Source organism: Antechinus flavipes, chromosome 1, assembly GCF_016432865.1.
Source record: "Antechinus flavipes isolate AdamAnt ecotype Samford, QLD, Australia chromosome 1, AdamAnt_v2, whole genome shotgun sequence".
In the NCBI taxonomy this organism is placed as follows: Eukaryota; Metazoa; Chordata; class Mammalia; order Dasyuromorphia; family Dasyuridae; genus Antechinus; species Antechinus flavipes.
This window is the reverse complement of record NC_067398.1, coordinates 572,668,580-572,686,479: the sequence shown is the minus strand read 5'-3', so window position 1 is coordinate 572,686,479 and position 17,900 is coordinate 572,668,580. Positions and strand designations below refer to the sequence as shown.

General features: G+C 32.4%; 1 protein-coding gene across 5 annotated transcripts in view; it reads left to right on the top strand.

Moving 5' to 3' along the window:
• NBN (nibrin) overlaps positions 1-17,900 on the top strand; it is a 39,358-nt gene that overhangs the window by 12,504 nt on the left and 8,954 nt on the right. For all 5 annotated transcript variants that reach the window (XM_051970810.1, XM_051970809.1, XM_051970812.1 and 2 more), the window contains 7 exons: positions 1,339-1,456; positions 2,923-3,116; positions 3,885-3,970; positions 4,962-5,076; positions 6,448-6,720; positions 9,138-9,579; positions 14,285-14,350. In XM_051970810.1, the coding sequence (XP_051826770.1) occupies positions 1,339-1,456; positions 2,923-3,116; positions 3,885-3,970; positions 4,962-5,076; positions 6,448-6,720; positions 9,138-9,579; positions 14,285-14,350 (1,294 nt within the window). The remainder of the gene's footprint in view (positions 1-1,338; positions 1,457-2,922; positions 3,117-3,884; positions 3,971-4,961; positions 5,077-6,447; positions 6,721-9,137; positions 9,580-14,284; positions 14,351-17,900) is intronic.

Below are 17,900 nucleotides of genomic sequence, written 5' to 3'. Positions count from 1 at the left end.
CCAGGCACTGTGCTTAGAGCTGAAGATACAAATATATGAAAGAAAAAAAGTCCTTGCCTTGTAGGAGCTTACAATCTAAAGTGTGTGAGGAGGAGGGGGAGAAAATGAAATACAAAAGGCTGCTGATAGGGATATGTGGGGTGGGAGTCCTATTTGATTCCTAGAACATCATTTTCCCTGGATTTGGAATTAAGCAGAGCTGCAGATAGAGAGTGAGCTGAGAAGTCCCAGAATAGTGCAGCCTGGAGATAAATGAGGGGGTATCTAGACAAGCTAATAAAAAATTCCATTTTGATAGATTGAAAGGCAAACAGCAGGATTCATGATTGATTCAGTAATGGTAGTTGCTAAGCAACTACCAAGCATTAATAGAATTTGCTCATTATATACTGAGTCAATGTTAAACATTAAATACTTTCACATACTCCAGATAATTTGCTTAGTGTTTATACTTCTTTAAAAAGGTGTGAGCTTGTTGGCAGGGCCCTTGCTTTTCTTATTCTTATATTCCCTCCCCTTCAAACATATGGAACAATGTATTGCTCCTTTTTACTTACAAGTACTTATTGAATGAGTAAATGAATGTATATTTTTAACATGTATTTTGTTTATTGTAGACAATAAGCTTCTTGGGCAGTTTTTTAACTTTTAAACTTCAGTAACTTAGGTTGCATATATCCTGTCAGGACATGATTAAAAATACTGTAACGGCATTTAAAAACAAACTGAAACCTCTTTACACCTCAACTTAGAAAAGCCATTAAGACATTCTCTGAATTCAAAGAAATAGGAGAAGAGATTTATGTGGTTTTAAAAATACTGATTTTGCTACTTTTCCTATTCTGGGAAGAAAAGTACAAGTTATTGGGAAAGTGGAAGTTTGCAGAAATGATGATAGAATGGGGAAAACGAATACAAAGAAAGATTGCAGAGGCAAGAAGAAATCCAGGGGACAGCATAAAGAAACAAACAAATTGGTAAAAAGGCAGCTCATTTATGTGTTTCCCGTTGTCTTGGTTTACTATTTTTCCTTAATATTTTCTGATCATTTTTCTTTTAGTTCAAACTTATATCTCCTCGGAGGAAGTATTTTTACTTACATCTATCACATGATATGCAAAATCTATATCTAGCATCTATCATACATATGTAAGTTATTATGCTGGGTTTTTTTACACAGTGTTCTTGGTGATCATGGCCCTATTAGAAGTAAAACCATCTTATTGTTTAGATAGTCATAATTATTTAGCAGTAACAGTGTATTATTTAATATACTAATTTAATTAATTTAATATAATAACAATATATTATTTTAATACAGTTTTCTTTTTCTTACAGTTTTTATCCGCCCATTGATGAACCTGCTATTAATAATGAAAATCTTGATCTATCAGCACGTAAGGAAAGAAAACATATATTCAGTGGGAAAACTTTTATATTCTTAAATGCCAAACAGGTAATACCAATGAATTTTTGAGCAAAAGGTCTGGCCTTTGATTTTAGTGGCATAGGAAACTTCCTTCACTGAGATAGCTGGGGAGTTGTTCGACAACTTGGAATCATCTGAGTCATTAATAGGTTAAGTGACTTGCCCAGGCTTATGATATGGGGGAAACAGGACTTGAACCCTGGTATTTCTGTCCCAGGGATTGTATAATAGTATCCCCCATGCTATGTTGCCTATATCTGTTAGCTTATTAGGGGAATAAAAACAAAGTAATAAGATTCATTTCCATATATTGGTAATAATAATTTTTATGCATGTTATAAATGAATTTGACATTTTATAAGACTTGATAAGAATTGTTTTTGGCCTCATCACTAAATCAAATTTTTGATAATTATTAGTGCTGCTCCATTTTGAGCCTTTATACAGTATAGTCATGTTTATTAATACCTGTTTTTAAACAGACTCTATAAAAGAAAAATATTGATAATGGGAGCTTTATGGTATAGAAAAAAAATAACAACTAGATGTCAGGAAATTTGAGTTCTCATCATTTTAGTTACTAAGGGAAGTCACTGAATTTCTTTTAATCTTATTTTCCTCATCTGTAAAATAGAAATGAAAATAGTATTTGGCAGACTGTGTAGCTAATGAAGTGGGGGGTGGGAGGGAGAGGTAGGTAGCCAAAATATTTATTTTAATAAGTAATTATTTGTTGTACCAACTTTGAAAGGTTATTGTGAGGTCAGATTAGGTAATGGATATAATATGTTTAATAGTATTATGAAATTCTATACCAGTACAAAATACTACTTAACTCTTAATTAAGCTTCTCTAATTTTTTTTTTTTTTAAGATTATCATTAAGGGTTGCCAGATAGTTTTTCAGAATTCTGCAAAAATTATAATTATAGTTTGGGGCCCTAAGAGAAATTGCAATTTTCTAAAAGCCTTTTTGTTGGTGGTATTTTTTCTTTGGGTTTTTTTAGTCTAAACCTGTGGTAGAAGCTCTCTTCACCACTGCAAATTTATTTTTTTAAGGCAACTCTAAAATTTGCCTTAAATACTGAGAAGTTACGTGACTTGCCTAAGGTTAGAACAGCTAAAACTAATCAAAGAAAACACTTTCAGGTCTCCTGAGCATTTAAGGCCAGCCTTCAAACCTTTAGGTCATGTTGGTCTTATTGTTCTTGATGAGAGCTGTAAGAATAATATATACCCTAAAGTAAAATACAAATGCAACAGAAAGTACCTTTAATTAAATTTAGAGGTAACTATAACTGAAGTGATAGTCACATCAATTGAACAGTGGTTATCAGATGAATATTGGCCACATTTCTAAAAAAAAGAGCAGAATAAAGATTTCCTATTAGAATGTCATTATTTTAATGCCAAAAATAGATATAATGTAAAAATATTGAACAGGAATGAACTAAAATTAGCTTATTTTTTTTCCTCAAAAAATATAAATTTCAGCATAAGAAATTGAGCCCAGCAATTCTTCTTGGAGGTGGAGAAGCTAAATTGTCAACAGAGGAAGATAACGAAGCAGTTACTTCTTTTCTAACTCCTGGAACATGTATTGTTGATGTAGGAGTAACAAATTCACAGATTTTAATTCCTGATTCTGTGAAAAAATGGATTCATTCAGTTATGGATATGCTTCAAAGGTATAAAAAATGCTCTTTGATAATAGAACAATAGACATATATGAGATCATTGCAATTTTGCTTTAATTCTCAGTAGAAATTTAGAAAGAAACATGGGATTCAATGAAAGGCCTTAGAACTAGCAATTTAAGCAGTTATTCTGCAAACATTGGCATATTTTAATATCACAAACATTTTTTCTTTTGTATTGTAATGTTCTTTATAAACTCTGGCATGAATCCAAAAAGTAGATGAATTTTAGAGGAACTTAAAACTTTTTAAGTTTTAGGGTAGAATATATAACAATCAAGGAAAATTATTCTATTGAAAGCCCCAAATTGGAGGCAAAATTTTACTTGAATTTCCTTATTAATAATGTACATTTGTTTCTCAGTTGTCATTATTCATTGGGAAAAAAATTCTTAACTTATAATCAGTACAGGCAGAAATGAGAAGCATGATGAATAATGAAGTTGATATCTTGAAATAGTGTTTATCATCACTGTGAGGAAAAGTAAGTTGTAGACACTAGGTGGTTAGTGATGTTGGAAATTGTGGGAGATCCTATCAGAATGGAGAGAGGATCCCCCATGATAAATCTCTCTCTTTAAGTTTTAGAAAGCTCTTTCCTCAGAACTACCTGAGATAGTACAGGTGTAACCTCCTTTTTTGTCAAATGAGGCAATTGAAAGTTTAGGGAGATCAATCCACTTCCATAGTCATACACCTTAATTAAAATCACTGATACTTATAAAATATCATTACTATTATTATTCTTATCTTTAATAGCCAGCATCTTAGAGCCATCCCTGAAGCAGAAATTGGATTAGCAGTTATTTTCATGTCCACAGAGACTTATTGTAATCCTGGTACAGGTAATTGAATCATTATTTAAATTTTTTAAAAATCTTGTTTGTGAAGTAAATTCTTTTGAGTTTGATACATTATTCCTCTACTTATAATGAGATATACCAGAAAAATCTCATAAAATTGTACTAAATGAAGGGGATATACCAGCCTAAATAATTGAACAAGTTCATTGTAGACTATATTTTTAAATATTGTTTTATTACTTAGGATCATGTTAGTAATTTGAACAGGTTAATAGTGCTTTTACCAGAATATTTTGCTAAGCAGATATTTGGATCTGTTTTTAATGAGTATATGAAACTTGCTAATCAATAATTTATCTACTTGTAAATGGTATATTACAAAAGGGGAGACTCTTTCATTAACTGTTTGTTGCTCTACTTAAAGCAAATTCTTACCAAAGTCTGGATTACAACTGTCCCCCGCCCCAATGTCCTATTAGTTTCCCCCTTTTTTCTTTTGCCTTTTTCTCCTATTTTGTCCATTGCAGCCCAGCAAATACTGTTTATTGAAATGCAAATGAACTTCACTATATTTAAGAAAGAATACCAGGATATACATTATAAGTATAATCTCAGGTTAGCTTTATATAGATTTAAATTATTAAACATTCCCTTCTCTATAATGCCTTTGCTTATTTCTTCTGTTTTTGAGTTCTTCCCAAAACTTACTGTCACTCTGGGCAATCTGGCCTATTTTCACCAAGTTTTAGGATAGAATCCACCAAGAAACTAGTTAACCATGTTAAACAGATTATTACTGGAATGAACTAAGTATTGATTTGTTTTCTTTTATTTGGTTAAAATAAATCCATTCTTATTACCAACCAGTAAGAAGCAAAACCAATGTCATTAGCTTATGCATTTGTCTGTACCTGGGGTATTAACTCCATGAGTGTGTTGTCTGTCAGCTTGTTAAAATAAAGGAACTATGAAGTTATGAAGAAATGAGGTAGAGGTATTCATTATTCTATTTCTTTTCACATGTAATTTATAGGATTGACTCCAACTCCAAGACCAAGTCTTTCTCAGAACAAAATGGTAAATGAAACCTTGATGCCGGGTGCCACAGTATATATACCTGACACAGAATTAGAAAATGCAGATACTTGGTAAAGTTTCTTTGTAAATGTTCTAGATTTCCCCTCCCTGCCTTCTCTGAGTTGCTATTTTATTATCAAATTAATGTCATATGCAAGAATTTTCTAACCACCCAGAATAACTAAGTTGCTAATACTACTATGTAAATATTCTAATCTCTTTTAACCTGGTAACTTTGTCTTTCAGAAAATAAACTCTAGGAACACACACAACAGATAGAGAAACTGATGAAGAGAAAATTTTTTTTTATTATTTGAAAATATGTGTATTTCATTAAGGCTATAAAGTGATAAAATTGTTTTTTATGAATAACTTGTAGAATGTTTCTTTATATATCTGTATATAGTGTTGAATATCTTAATGCCAGATTTATAACTGCACTTTTATTTTTGCAATTAATATTTTCTTTATTAGATACTAATGCATTTTATTTTAAAATATTCAGAAAGAGGGAATTTGTGATTAAAACTAATTCTGAAACTGTGGATGGGCAAATTTTAATTCTTGCTAGTTAATTTTATTTCCATTAAATTTTGTTTTAATTTTTTTCTTTCATCCATTGATTTGATATTTTGACAGATACTGATTTGACAGCTTTAGCATTTGGATGGAATAGTGTTTTAGGTACTATCTGAACTTTGAAAATCCTGAAATAGAGAAGCAGTATGAAATAATGGATTGAAAACCAGCCTTAGAGTCAGGAAAAACTGGGTTCAGGGCTTGCCTGTCTGCATGATTCAGGGCAAATCATTAATTTTTCAGTGCTACCTGCACCTCAAAGACAAGTTGCAGCATAATTACTTAATTATATTGGAAGAGAGAGTTTTTCTCACCATGAGTTCCCAAACAAAGGTCCCATGTTTGCATCAGACTTCCTTCTGCTGTTCCCATTCTAAACTTGCCCATGTGAAGTTTTGTCACATGAATTAATATTTTATACTATTTATACCTTAAAATTGATTCCTATTAGCCAGTGTATATCTGGCAAATCCTAATGCCATATATTTCTGAAGAAAAGTATTTATTATGATTTATATATTTATTAAGTACCTAATATGTGTTTAGCTCCACAGAGTGCAACCACATAGCAAAAGTATATGTAAAAAATAGGAAAGAAATTTATTTTTAAAATTTCCTGTTAGACACAATGTATGTTATCAAAGAGCATTGATGAACAAGAGTAATACATTTTTGTGATGTTGAATTGATAGTGTCCTTTGAAATCGAAAAATTATTTTGTATTATTGGATTATTACCTGCTCAAAGCTTTTAACAATTTCTGGAGAGAAATGACATACACAATTCTGTTTAAAGCTCATTTTCTCTGTATTGAGTTATTCCTGTTAAATTCATCCTAATCTAGGGTGTCTTTTTTTTTTCAGCATGGATTTAACTCAAAGTCCAAAAGAGAATGAAACTCCCCAGATGGAACAAAGATCCAAAGTGTCTTCACAAGAAATATTCACTATAAAAGAAACTCCTAACATGAATTGCAGTGTTAGTTTGGGGACAAATCCACTTAATCATACTTCAGTAAAAATTTCAAAGAATCAACTTTCCCCAACTCAGATTTCATGTAGAAGGAAAGAACAAGCTTCTCAACAACAACAAACTAACTCCATTAAAAACTATTTCCAATCAGTTACAAAGAAAAGGTACATTTCCAATAATTCTGCTTATGAGACTCAACATGATTTTTTAGTCATTATTTGGAATAAATATATGTTGATCTGTTATAGTTAATGTGTTGTGCTTGTTCACCATTAAGATTTAAGGTGTCTTTGCCAGCTATTTGCCTGAAAAAATAAAAGACAATTCTATTTTCTTCCACCTCAGAGAAAGAGGTGTTTCTATTCTGAGCTAACCCTTCAATTTGTACCCTTGAAGTCATTTACTCTCACCTTTTCTCTAAGTCATTTTTACTTAATGTACTCATTCTCCAGTAACTTTAGTCTCTCCCTACCATTTTGATTACCTTTTGCTTTTAGTTACTATCTTTCCTTCTATTCACTGTTAAACTCAAATGAATAAAGAATTGGTGATTAGAATAGAGTGCATAGAGCATTGGAATTGAAGTCTCTGTACCTTTAAATACTTTTCCAATAGTGGTCTCTCTTGAATGAATTTAAAAAGTACTTACTGTGAGTAAAACACTGTGTGCAAAGGACTAGGGAATTCAAATAGAAGAATTAGATTGGCTACCCCCTCAAGCAATTCACATTCTAACAGGAGAGACAACACATATGGAAGGTTTTAGTTTTAAGTCAGGTGAAAAGATCCATTAGCCCTTGGGGGTTGCAGAGAAGCAAATGATAATGTCTCTTTAAAGTCATAACAATTTCTTATGTTGAGCCATTTTACAATGTTGAAGACTTCACTGGCAAGTATTTTTCTGAGTCTTCAGTAATTATAGTTGGCAGGCTATATCTGCAAATGAATTGTTTCCCAGGATGATGACAATGGGAGTTTTTTCTAATGGAGTCTTTAGATAAATGGTAGTCAAAGTAGTGGTGGTTTTTATTGGTTTGACATATCTGGCATACATTGCCTCCTATCTCTTCTTCATAGTGTCTGCCCTGTGGGTGACAGTTGGCAGTTGGTAAGAAAAGCTAGCCTCTATTCACAGTGTTGCTTTCTCAGATTATGTATATGAGAGCTGGGCTGGAAGCAGGACCCCTGGTCTTTGGTGGGGAGGGATGCTGCTGTGCCCAGGGTTCTTGTGCTTCTCTGCTGTTGATGAAGAGTTGCTCAACAATTGTTGCCAGTACTTATTAAAAAGGTAGATTCCCTCATTCACAATGATTTCTCCCTTCCATGATAGCTTCACAAGGATTGGGCTTTAAGTAAGACTATTTTTTCCTTTTAGAAGGGAAGGGGGGAGTTGACATATTCTTTGTTTTCCAGTATTGCCTCCAAATTCTTTCTCTGCTATGGTTAATCAAGGACTTCTTTTTAAATTCATGCTTTCAAATTGTCATACAACCTAGATCCTGATTCATTCATCTATTAAACTCCAGGATACACTTCTTCCTTCTTCAGTTTCTACCACACCTGTTTCATAGTCTTTCATCTTCCTCGAAATCAAATTCATCTGTTGATAATTCTATCCCATTGTCCTCTCAATTCATCCACTGCTTCAGTTATTGTTACTTATCTTCACTTTATCTCAACTGTCCCTTTAGCCTGGTATGCAGCTACCTCACCATTAGTAAAAGTTATTCTAACTCCTGTATCCATTATCTTGTAGTTCCTTTCCATGATGGTCAAAGCAAAATGAAACGAAAATGTTTTCTGGGTTTGGAAGATTCTTTCAGAGATCTTGTAAAAGGAATTTCTTCTTTGAGGAGGAAGTCAGACAAAATGTCCTCAAAGGTTCCTCATGTGCAACAATATTATTTAAAAGGAAATGGCTATGGATTATATATAGTGTATAATTTACCTAAAAGAAACCAATTGGCATTGTGAATAAAGTACTAGATTTATAGATAGACATAAATTTACATTCTGCCTCACAACTTAACCATCTGTGACATGATGAGCAAATCACTTCATATCTGGTACTCCATATCCATAAAATGAAGGCTGTGATGCTTCTAATAACTACCTTAGGGTTGTGAGAGTCACATTAGATAAAAGTATATAACACACTTGGAAAACTTTAATCCTTTAACATAAAAATGCCAATTTTTATCTGCTATTTCACAATCTTTTTTTTTTTCCATTCTAAATCTGTCTTGTTTTTAAGCCCTTTGGCTATTCTTCTCACTATGTCTTACTACATTGAAGATATTTGCTTCTGCCTCTTTCCTCTGCTGATTTCACCTTTTCACCTTGATAGGAAAAAGAAAGTGACTTTGATGCTGAGTTTCTACAGGATTATTCACTCCTATGCAGGAATTGATAATATATGAAAGATCTATAGTGTTATATATCTGAGTAAGTGAATTACCTGTGCAGTTTTTACCTTAAGTATAAAAATCTACTTTGCTATTGTTTAAAATGTTTTTAACTGTTAAAAGTACGTTGAGATGTGGCAAATTCAAGATTATATTTTTTTTTCTTTTTATCTCAGGGAAAGGAAAGAAGAAGAGCAAGAGGAATCTGTTTCCAAATCTGCAAGGATAGAACTGTCTTGTTCTCTTTTAGATCAAACAGAACCTACTACTTCCTCAGTGTGGAGAAACCAAGAACAGCACCAATCTCAGAAAGGACCATGTACTTTGGACAGAAAAACAGATGAAGCATATAGAAATGTTCATCTAAAGCCTAATGTAAACAATCTTGTTGATGAACTTCTTAAGCCCAACCTGAGAAAGAGGAAAGAAATGGATGATTTAATTATGGAAAAAGAGGTTTTAGAACATTCATGTCAAGGGACAGAACAAGAACAAGAGGTTGAAATTGGAGTTCAAGAACCAATGACTGAATTCAGTTTACCAAAAAAATTGAAAATGGATATTAAAAAAAATGGTTCTGAGGATAATGAATCAATTCAAAACAGTTGCAAAGTAGCTGTAAGTAATATTTGTTTGATATTTATCTTAAATTTCTTAGGAAAAAAGAATTTAGGAACATCCCAGTAATGATGAAGTTTTGTGTCTATTTAAAGAGAATCTTGCCCACTACCTCTTTTCTAGGACTAGTGAATTCCAGTCCATTCATTTTATAATCTAAGAAAAGCTGAAAGTCCATAGGAAAAGTAAGTTGCCCAACTGGGGCCATATAGCTAATAAAGTGCCAAAGCTGGAATTGAAATCCAGGTCTTATAAGGTTAAATCTGGGGCTGTTTCCATTGGGTCCCATTGTTCATCTTAAGCAGCTATTAACCAAGGAATAAACAAAGTAAAGATGGGTTAAACAGCGAGTTGTATTATGTTACCTTTAAAGAAAAAGACATGGTTTCATTTGGTTTCTCAGAAGCTCCCTACACTTTCATTTAGTTAAAATAGCAAATGGTCTTTGTTCAAATTCCGTATTAAGGAATGGATTATCAAGGATTCCAAGAGACCATGTTATGCTTAGGATGGGAATGAGTCTGTCACATGCAGAAATCTGGCTTTTTATCTTAGTTAATTCTGGCAAAGCTAAGATGAATAATTCTGTTCTTCATAGGAGTAACTAGTATTCTTTTTTGCAAAGCTCAAGACTGTCTATCATATATGGGTCTCTTATTTACTCCAAGGCCCAATCTGTCCCCACTGTACCATGCCCTCTCCTTTAATATATATGAATGATGAAAATGATTTGTTTTGCTCTGTTCTCTTTAGGAATAATTACTGAAGCCAGCTTCTTCAAAGAGAAGGCAGAATCTCAGGGTTAAAATGGATCTCAGTAACCATCTAATCTATCTTGGACCTGAAAGACAGTATTTCTTCTATTCTGCCAAATTGACTCATAATAGTAGAACCACAGGAGTTAACTTAAAGTGGATGAATCCGAATGACTAATCAGCTAAAAATAATTATTTTGGGGTCTTGAACTACTGCTTGAAAAATGCTGCAAAGGGTATCCTTGTAAAAAAGCAGCACATTATTTTAACATGTAGCACTTTTGATATGGAGATTTGGATTTCTACAGTTTTACAGAAGAAGGGTAATGGGAACCAGTTATTTTAATTAAATTGTTTTTTGTATGGTCCCAGAACAAAGAATGGAGATCAGTGATTTAAAATTGACGAGAGGAAGATTTTAGCTCTACATTAGTAGAATATTCCTTAATAAAACTTCAGAGAGGCAGCTAGGTGGCACAGTGGATAGAGCATTGGTCCTGGAGTGAGGAATACCAGAATTCAATTCCAACTCAGACAAATTACAAGCTACATGACCCTGGGCAAGTCGTCTAATCCAATTTCCCTTTCCTCTCTCTCTCCAATAAATAGAGCTTTATAGAAATGGAGTGTGGATTGCCTTGGAATAGAGTTGACTCTTTGTGGAGACTTTTTAAATGAAGTCTATATAACCAATATCTAAGAATACCTAATGAGGTATTCTGTCAATGAGTAGTTGCATCAGAAGATTCTAAGAGCTTTCCCTGCTCTGAGATTCTGTGACTTTTGCCTTCTCTTTGAAGCTTTGGTAATAACTCCCCCTAAGTGAACAAAACAAAACTATGTTTCTGTGTACTTGAGATATGGAAGGGTACAGTGGATTAAGTACTGCCCTTTTAGTCAGAGATCTGAGTTTTGTGACCTTTGTTAAGTCATTTAACCCAGGGCAACCATTGCCCTGAGAAATGCTGAAAATTGCAGAAGCTGTTGATCATCTTTACTGAGGTTTTCCCAGTTGGAGTTACCTATGCATAGGATGTGCGAGGTCTCAATATTCTGTATCCCACCAATGAAAAAAGAAACAAATATACTTAATATTTCGATGGAAATTACTGAAGTTTTGTTAAGTTTTTATTTGACAAGGATCCTATTTGCCTTGCATTACAAGGGATTAAGAATGTTAGGTCCATTTTTGAATTTGATATTTTCTAGGAGTGAAACTGGTTAATCAGTTGTCATCAATGTCTTAGGAGTGGGTCACAATATGGAAAATGTTATGTTATCAGAACTAGGTCTTTCGTAACAGATTTGAATTTGTTTCTTTTATTCCTTCTATATTCTTATTCTGCTTTCTTTAATTTTTTTTTTAACTTATTTCCTACCTTCCTCACCTGTGATACTTTATTTTTCTTCCTTTTGCTTTTCAGAACTAGGTCTTTTGAAATAGGTTTAAATTTTTCTTCTGTTCTTTCTATGTTCATATTCTGCTTTCTCTAAATTTTTTTTTTGGTACTGCTCTCCTACCTTCCTCTCTCATGATACTTTATTTTTCTTCCTTTAATTTTTCCCTGACTTTTCCTTATCTTAAAGCATCTAATAAGAAACCACTGTTCTGCGGGCAACAGATACTTGAATCTTAAATAGTTGAAAAACCATTCAATAATCTGTATTCCTTAACTAAGACTTTGCCTTACATTTAGCAATTCCTAGGATTAAAGCATAACAAACAACTTGTGGAACTTTGGGACTGGTTTGTTTGGATATAGGAGAGTAGAGAAGAGAGCCTTAAACATAGATTTGGGGAACACTAATACATATTATTTCCATAAGGCTGGAAAACTGAGAAAAAAACATAAAGTAGGCAATCGTGGGCTTTCTTCCTCCTCAAGTTATTTAGTTTTCACTTATCTTTATAAATGTTATTGCTATTCTAGTTGCAACTCCCTTCCCTACCTGCCTGAGAATATAAGCTTTTTGAAGGACAGGACTGTTTCATTTTTGTCTTTATTGTCCCTGAGATTTAACCAATGCTTTGTACACTGTCCACTCAGATATTTCTCAGTGCCTTTTAAGTGAAGGAGTAAATGGAATGATACTCCCTGGAAGAAAAGACTAACATAAAGGACAGGTGATGGTAACATTGAGGTGGTATCAGCTATAGTAGTTAGGAAAGAACATTTTTGATAGATTGGTAGGCAAATTACAAGGAGATGGTAAAAAGTAAATGATCAGTGAGTATGCAGAGAACAGGAACAAGGCTGAGAAAGCAGCATATAAACTATTCTAAGATGTTTCATGGAACAAATGAGGACACCAGTTATAAATCTTAGTCATTTAAAATTCTTTTAAAAAACTCTTACATTATGATTTCTGTGATTCTTAACTTTTTTTTCTAACTTCACTTTTCTATTTCAGCACTCATAATCTCTTCAGCAATGTAACTGAAAGCAAAACTAGTATGCCTTTGGAGAGAATGCTCACTTTGATTATGAATTAGTAACATTACTATAGGAGAGTGTTTATTATATATTGAATTGAATTGATTTGTCTTAAGATGGCAAATCTTAAAATCAAAAAAGATTTATTGTCATTTTTGTTCATTCTTGTCCCAAGAAGGGAATCTGATATAGTGCTAAGAAATTAGAGTTAGGATTCTTAGATTTGAAATTTTGTGTCCTTGGGTACATTACATAACCTCTCTACAGCTCTTTATCACTATTTTATAGAATAATAATTTTTGTACTACAGTATCACAAAGTTATTTGGAAGATAAAATGAGATAAAATCAGTTTTTAAACTTTAAAGGGTTAGTTGAAATTTTTAATTAATTTTAAATTCTTATTTTCCAAAAATAATTTGTGAAGTCAAAACCCTAGTCAGTTTATACAACCAGTAGAATCACACTCAGTTTCACAAATTGAAGTGTTATGAAGGTGCTTTCTTATGTCTATGAGCAAATAAAATTTCTCCTTTAAAAAAATTAAATTGCAGTTTTACCTTAATGAAAATGATTTCCTGCTTTTCATGCTATGGTCCCTAAAATACACTTTTTTGGAAAGGCAGTACATAGAATAGATGAAGATGTATCTTCATGTATTTTGGGAACTAAAAAATTAGTTTATTCTGCTTATATTTATTTTTCATGTTAAAACTAACTAAATGGTTACTTTTCAGTCTCCAAATGACTACTGGTAAGTGACAATGATCCTCTAATTAATGCTTGAGCAGCCTGTTTCTCTTCATATCTCACTTAATGAAGTAAATACTGGGTAACACTCTCATTTCCCTTTGCAATCAGTGCTACACTCCCTGTGATATGCCCCAGTGATACTGAATCCTCATAGTTGGCTTTCCTTTCTATTTTTACCTTTTCTCATTTTTTCATTCTTTGTGGGTGTAGGCAACTTCCATCAGCTTTTCTACTGCCTATACTGAATCTTATGTGCTTGAAGCAGATACCAAAAAATAAAAACTATTTACTCATGCTCCTCTTTCTCTATTCAGGATTGCTTCTGAATTCCATTTTAGGTATATAAATTCATTGGGATCTTTATTGTAATGTCACCATTAATTCAGTTTTTATGGAACATTTATAAAGGAATTTAATATTCCTATAAGTTCCTTGAGAGCAGGGACTGTTGTTTGTTTCTGTATTTCCAACACGTAGTACAGTAGTTGGCATGCAATAAGATGCTTATGCTTGTCAAATTGAATCAAAGGGCCAGAAGGAAATTAACATTCTTTTGGATAGAATATGATGAAGAGGTCTGGGCATTAAGGCTAGTATTATAAGGAGGCTTTAGTTTAAAAGGATAGCTAAGGCAATGTTCCACTTTGTTAGGCAGAGTTGTTTAAAAAAGTGTATGGATTAGAGCTACTTTTCCATGTATTAAGTGCAAAAAGATAAAATGTTTTGTGTAAAATAACATGCAAACCTGCTTTTGTTTTAACAGCAAGAAAATAATCTGGGGGAAAAATGGGAAATAAAGCAAGAAACACTGTCTTCTGTAAAAGAACAGGTAACTAAAGGAAATATCCAAGAATTTCAGTTAATTTTATAAAATAAAATTAATATTTGATAACTTCTGGTGCCAAGAATAACAACAAAAAGACAGTTTCCTAAATCTTCCAAGTCGTGATTTTAAAGTTATGCATATGATAGCTTTTGAATATTTTATTAAATAACTTAACAGTATTGTAGTGCTCATGCAATCAGATATATAAAACTTCCCAAAATTTTTCATAGTTTTTTATGGTTTTGGGGTTGATTTGTAACTAGATGCTTATTACTTAATCTTTCTCAGGGCTAATTGTTGAGAAAGAAATGAAACAATTCATTTTGCAAACTTTAACATACTTTATAAATGTCAGTAATTATTCATGTATGCACCACCACAATTTGTTTAGCCATTCCCCAATAAATTTACACCTACTTTTTTCCAGTTTTTTGCTACCACAAAAATGCTGCTTATAAATATTTTTAATAAATTTCTGGTACCATTTTGGAGTACTTGCTCAACATTGAGCTAGATTTCTAGTTAGAGGGAATGGACAATTGAATGATTTTTTTCTTGCATAGTTTCATGTTGCTTCCCAGAAGGTTTGATCAATTCACAGTTCTGATAATTATTACTCTCTAATTGTAGCTATATCAACATTATCTCTGTATTCTATCAATCTTTGCCAAAGTTATACATGTTAGGTTATACCTCAGAATTGTTTTAATTCTGTCTCATTTCTTTTTTGTTTGATCCTTTTTTTTTTTTTTTTACATATTTATTGATAGTTTACATTTAAAATTTGAGCCCATGTATAAGACTATTTATCTCTGATAAAATATCTTTTTCCACCCATGGAAAATAGACAATTTTTTTTTTTAATTAAGGCTTTTTATTTTCAAAATATTTTCATGGATAATTCTCAACATTCACCTTTGCAAAACCTTGTATTCTAAATGTTTTCTTTCCCTTATCCCCACCTCCTCCCCTAGATGGCAAGTAATCCAATATATGTTAAACATGTGCAATTCTTCTGTATATATTTCTACAAATTTCATGATGCACAAGAAAAATCAGATCAAAAAGGGGAAAAAATGAGAAAAAAAAACAAAATTCAAGTAAATAACAACAAAAAGAGTGAAAATACTAGTTGTGATCCACATTCAGTTGTCACAGTCCTCTCTCTGAGTGCAGATGGCTCTCTTCATCACAAGACCATTGGAACTAGCCTGAATCATCTCATTGTTGAAGAGAGCCACGTCCATCATAATTGATCATCATATGATCTTGCTGTTGCCATGTATAATGATCTCCTGAGTCTGCTCATTTCACTTAGCATCAGTTTATGTAAGTCTCTCCAGGCCTCTCTGAAATCATTCTGCTGATCATTTCTTACAGAATGATAATATTCCATAACATTCATATACCATAATTTATTCTGCCATTCTCCAACTGATGGGCATCAATTCAGTTTCTAGGATCTGCCACAAACATTTTTGTACATGTGGGTCCCTTTCCCTCCTTTATGATCTCTTTGGGATACAGGTCCATTAAAAACATTGCTGAATCAAAGATTATGCACAGTTTGATAGCCCTTTGGGAGTAGTTGCAAATTGCTCTCCAGAATGGTTCAATCAGTTCACAACTCCACCAGTAACATTCATCATTTTCTTTTCCTATCATCTTAATCAATCTAAGAGGTGTGTAGTGGTACTTCAGAATTGTCTTAATTTGCATTTCTCTGATCAATAGTGATTTAGAGCATCTTTTCATATGACTAGAAATGGTTTCAATTTCTTCATCTGAAAATTATTCATATTCTTCACCATTTATCAACTGGAGAATGGCTTGAATTCTTATAAATTTGAGTCGATTCTCTATATATTTTAGAAATGAGACTTTTATCAGAACTCTTGAATGTAAAAATTTTTCCCACTTTATTACTTCCACTCTAATCTTATCTGCATTGGTTTATATAAAACCTCTTTAACTTAATGTAATGAAAATTACCTATTTTTTATTCAGTAATGTACTCCAGTCCTTCTTTGGCCACAAATTCCTTCCTTCTCCACAGATCTGAGAGATAGACTATCCTTTGTTCTTATAATTTACTTATACTATCACTATGTCTAAATCATGAACTCCTTGTGACCTTATGTTTTATTAGGGTCATTAGGTATAGGTTAGTGCCTAGTTTCTGCCATACTAATTTCCAATTTTCCCAAAAGTTTTTGTCAAATAGTGAATTCTTATCCCCAAAGCTGGTGTCTTTGGGTTTGTCAAACACTAGATTACTATAGTCATTGACTATTTTGTCCTGTGAACCTAACCTATTCCACTGATTGAATACTGTATTTCTTAGCCAGTACCAAAGGGTTTTGATGATTGCTCCTTTATAATATAGTTTTAGATCTGATACAGCTAGGCCACCTTCATTTGCATTTCTTTTTCATTAATTCCTTTGAAATCTTTTGCTTTTTTGTTCTTCTAGATGAACTTTGTTATTATTTTTTTCTGGTTCTGTAATTTCTTGGGAGTTTGATTGGGATGGCACTGAATAAATAGATTAATTTAGGTAGTATTGTCATTTTTATTTTATTAGCTTGGTCTGTCCATGAGCACTTGATATGATTAGATCTGATTTTATTTATGTGGAAAGTGTTTTGCAATTATGTCCATATAATTCCTGACTTTGTCTTGGCAAATAGACTCCCAAATATTTTATATTATCTACATTTATTTTAAATTGAATTTCTTTTTTGTATCTCTTGCTGCTGGACTTTGGTGGTAATATATAAAAATGCCGATGATTTATATGGATTTATTTTGTATCCTGCAACTTTGCTGAAGTTGTAAATTGTTTTTAGTAGTTTTTAGTGGATTCTCTAGGGTTCTCTAAGTATACCATCATATCATCTTTGATTTCCTCATTATCTACTTAATTCCTTTAATTTCTTTTTCTTATTGCCAAAGCTAACATTCAACAATATTGAATTGTAATGATGACAGTGGGCAACTTTTTTTCACCCCTGATCTTATTGGGAATGGTTCTAGTTTATCCCCATTACATATGATGCTTTGCTGATGGTTTTAAATAGATGCCATTTATAATTTTAAGGAAAACTACATTTATTTCTATACTCTGTAGTGTTTTTAATAGGAATGAGTGTTGGATTTTGTCAAATGTTTTCTTGCATCTATTGAGATACTCATGAGTTTTGTTAGTTTGGTTATTGATATAGTCAGTTACACTAATAGTTTCCTAATATTGAACCAGCCCTGCATTTCAGATATAAATCCTACTTTTTTTATGATTTGCTTCCTTTAATTATTTGCCTAACTATACAATCTCTGGTCCAGAGAGTTTCCTCTTCCTTTTCCACTTTTTCATTACTTTTGATTAAGTTATACATTTTTTCTTTGCTTTTACATTGAAGTTTTTCTTCCACATTTAAGGAATATTTCAATCTTTCTAAATAATTTGAATTTTTCAAGCATCTTCAACCAGGGAGACACAGCTACACTTTGAATTTAGATAGCAGTTACTTAGCCATGGCAGAAAAATAAACAT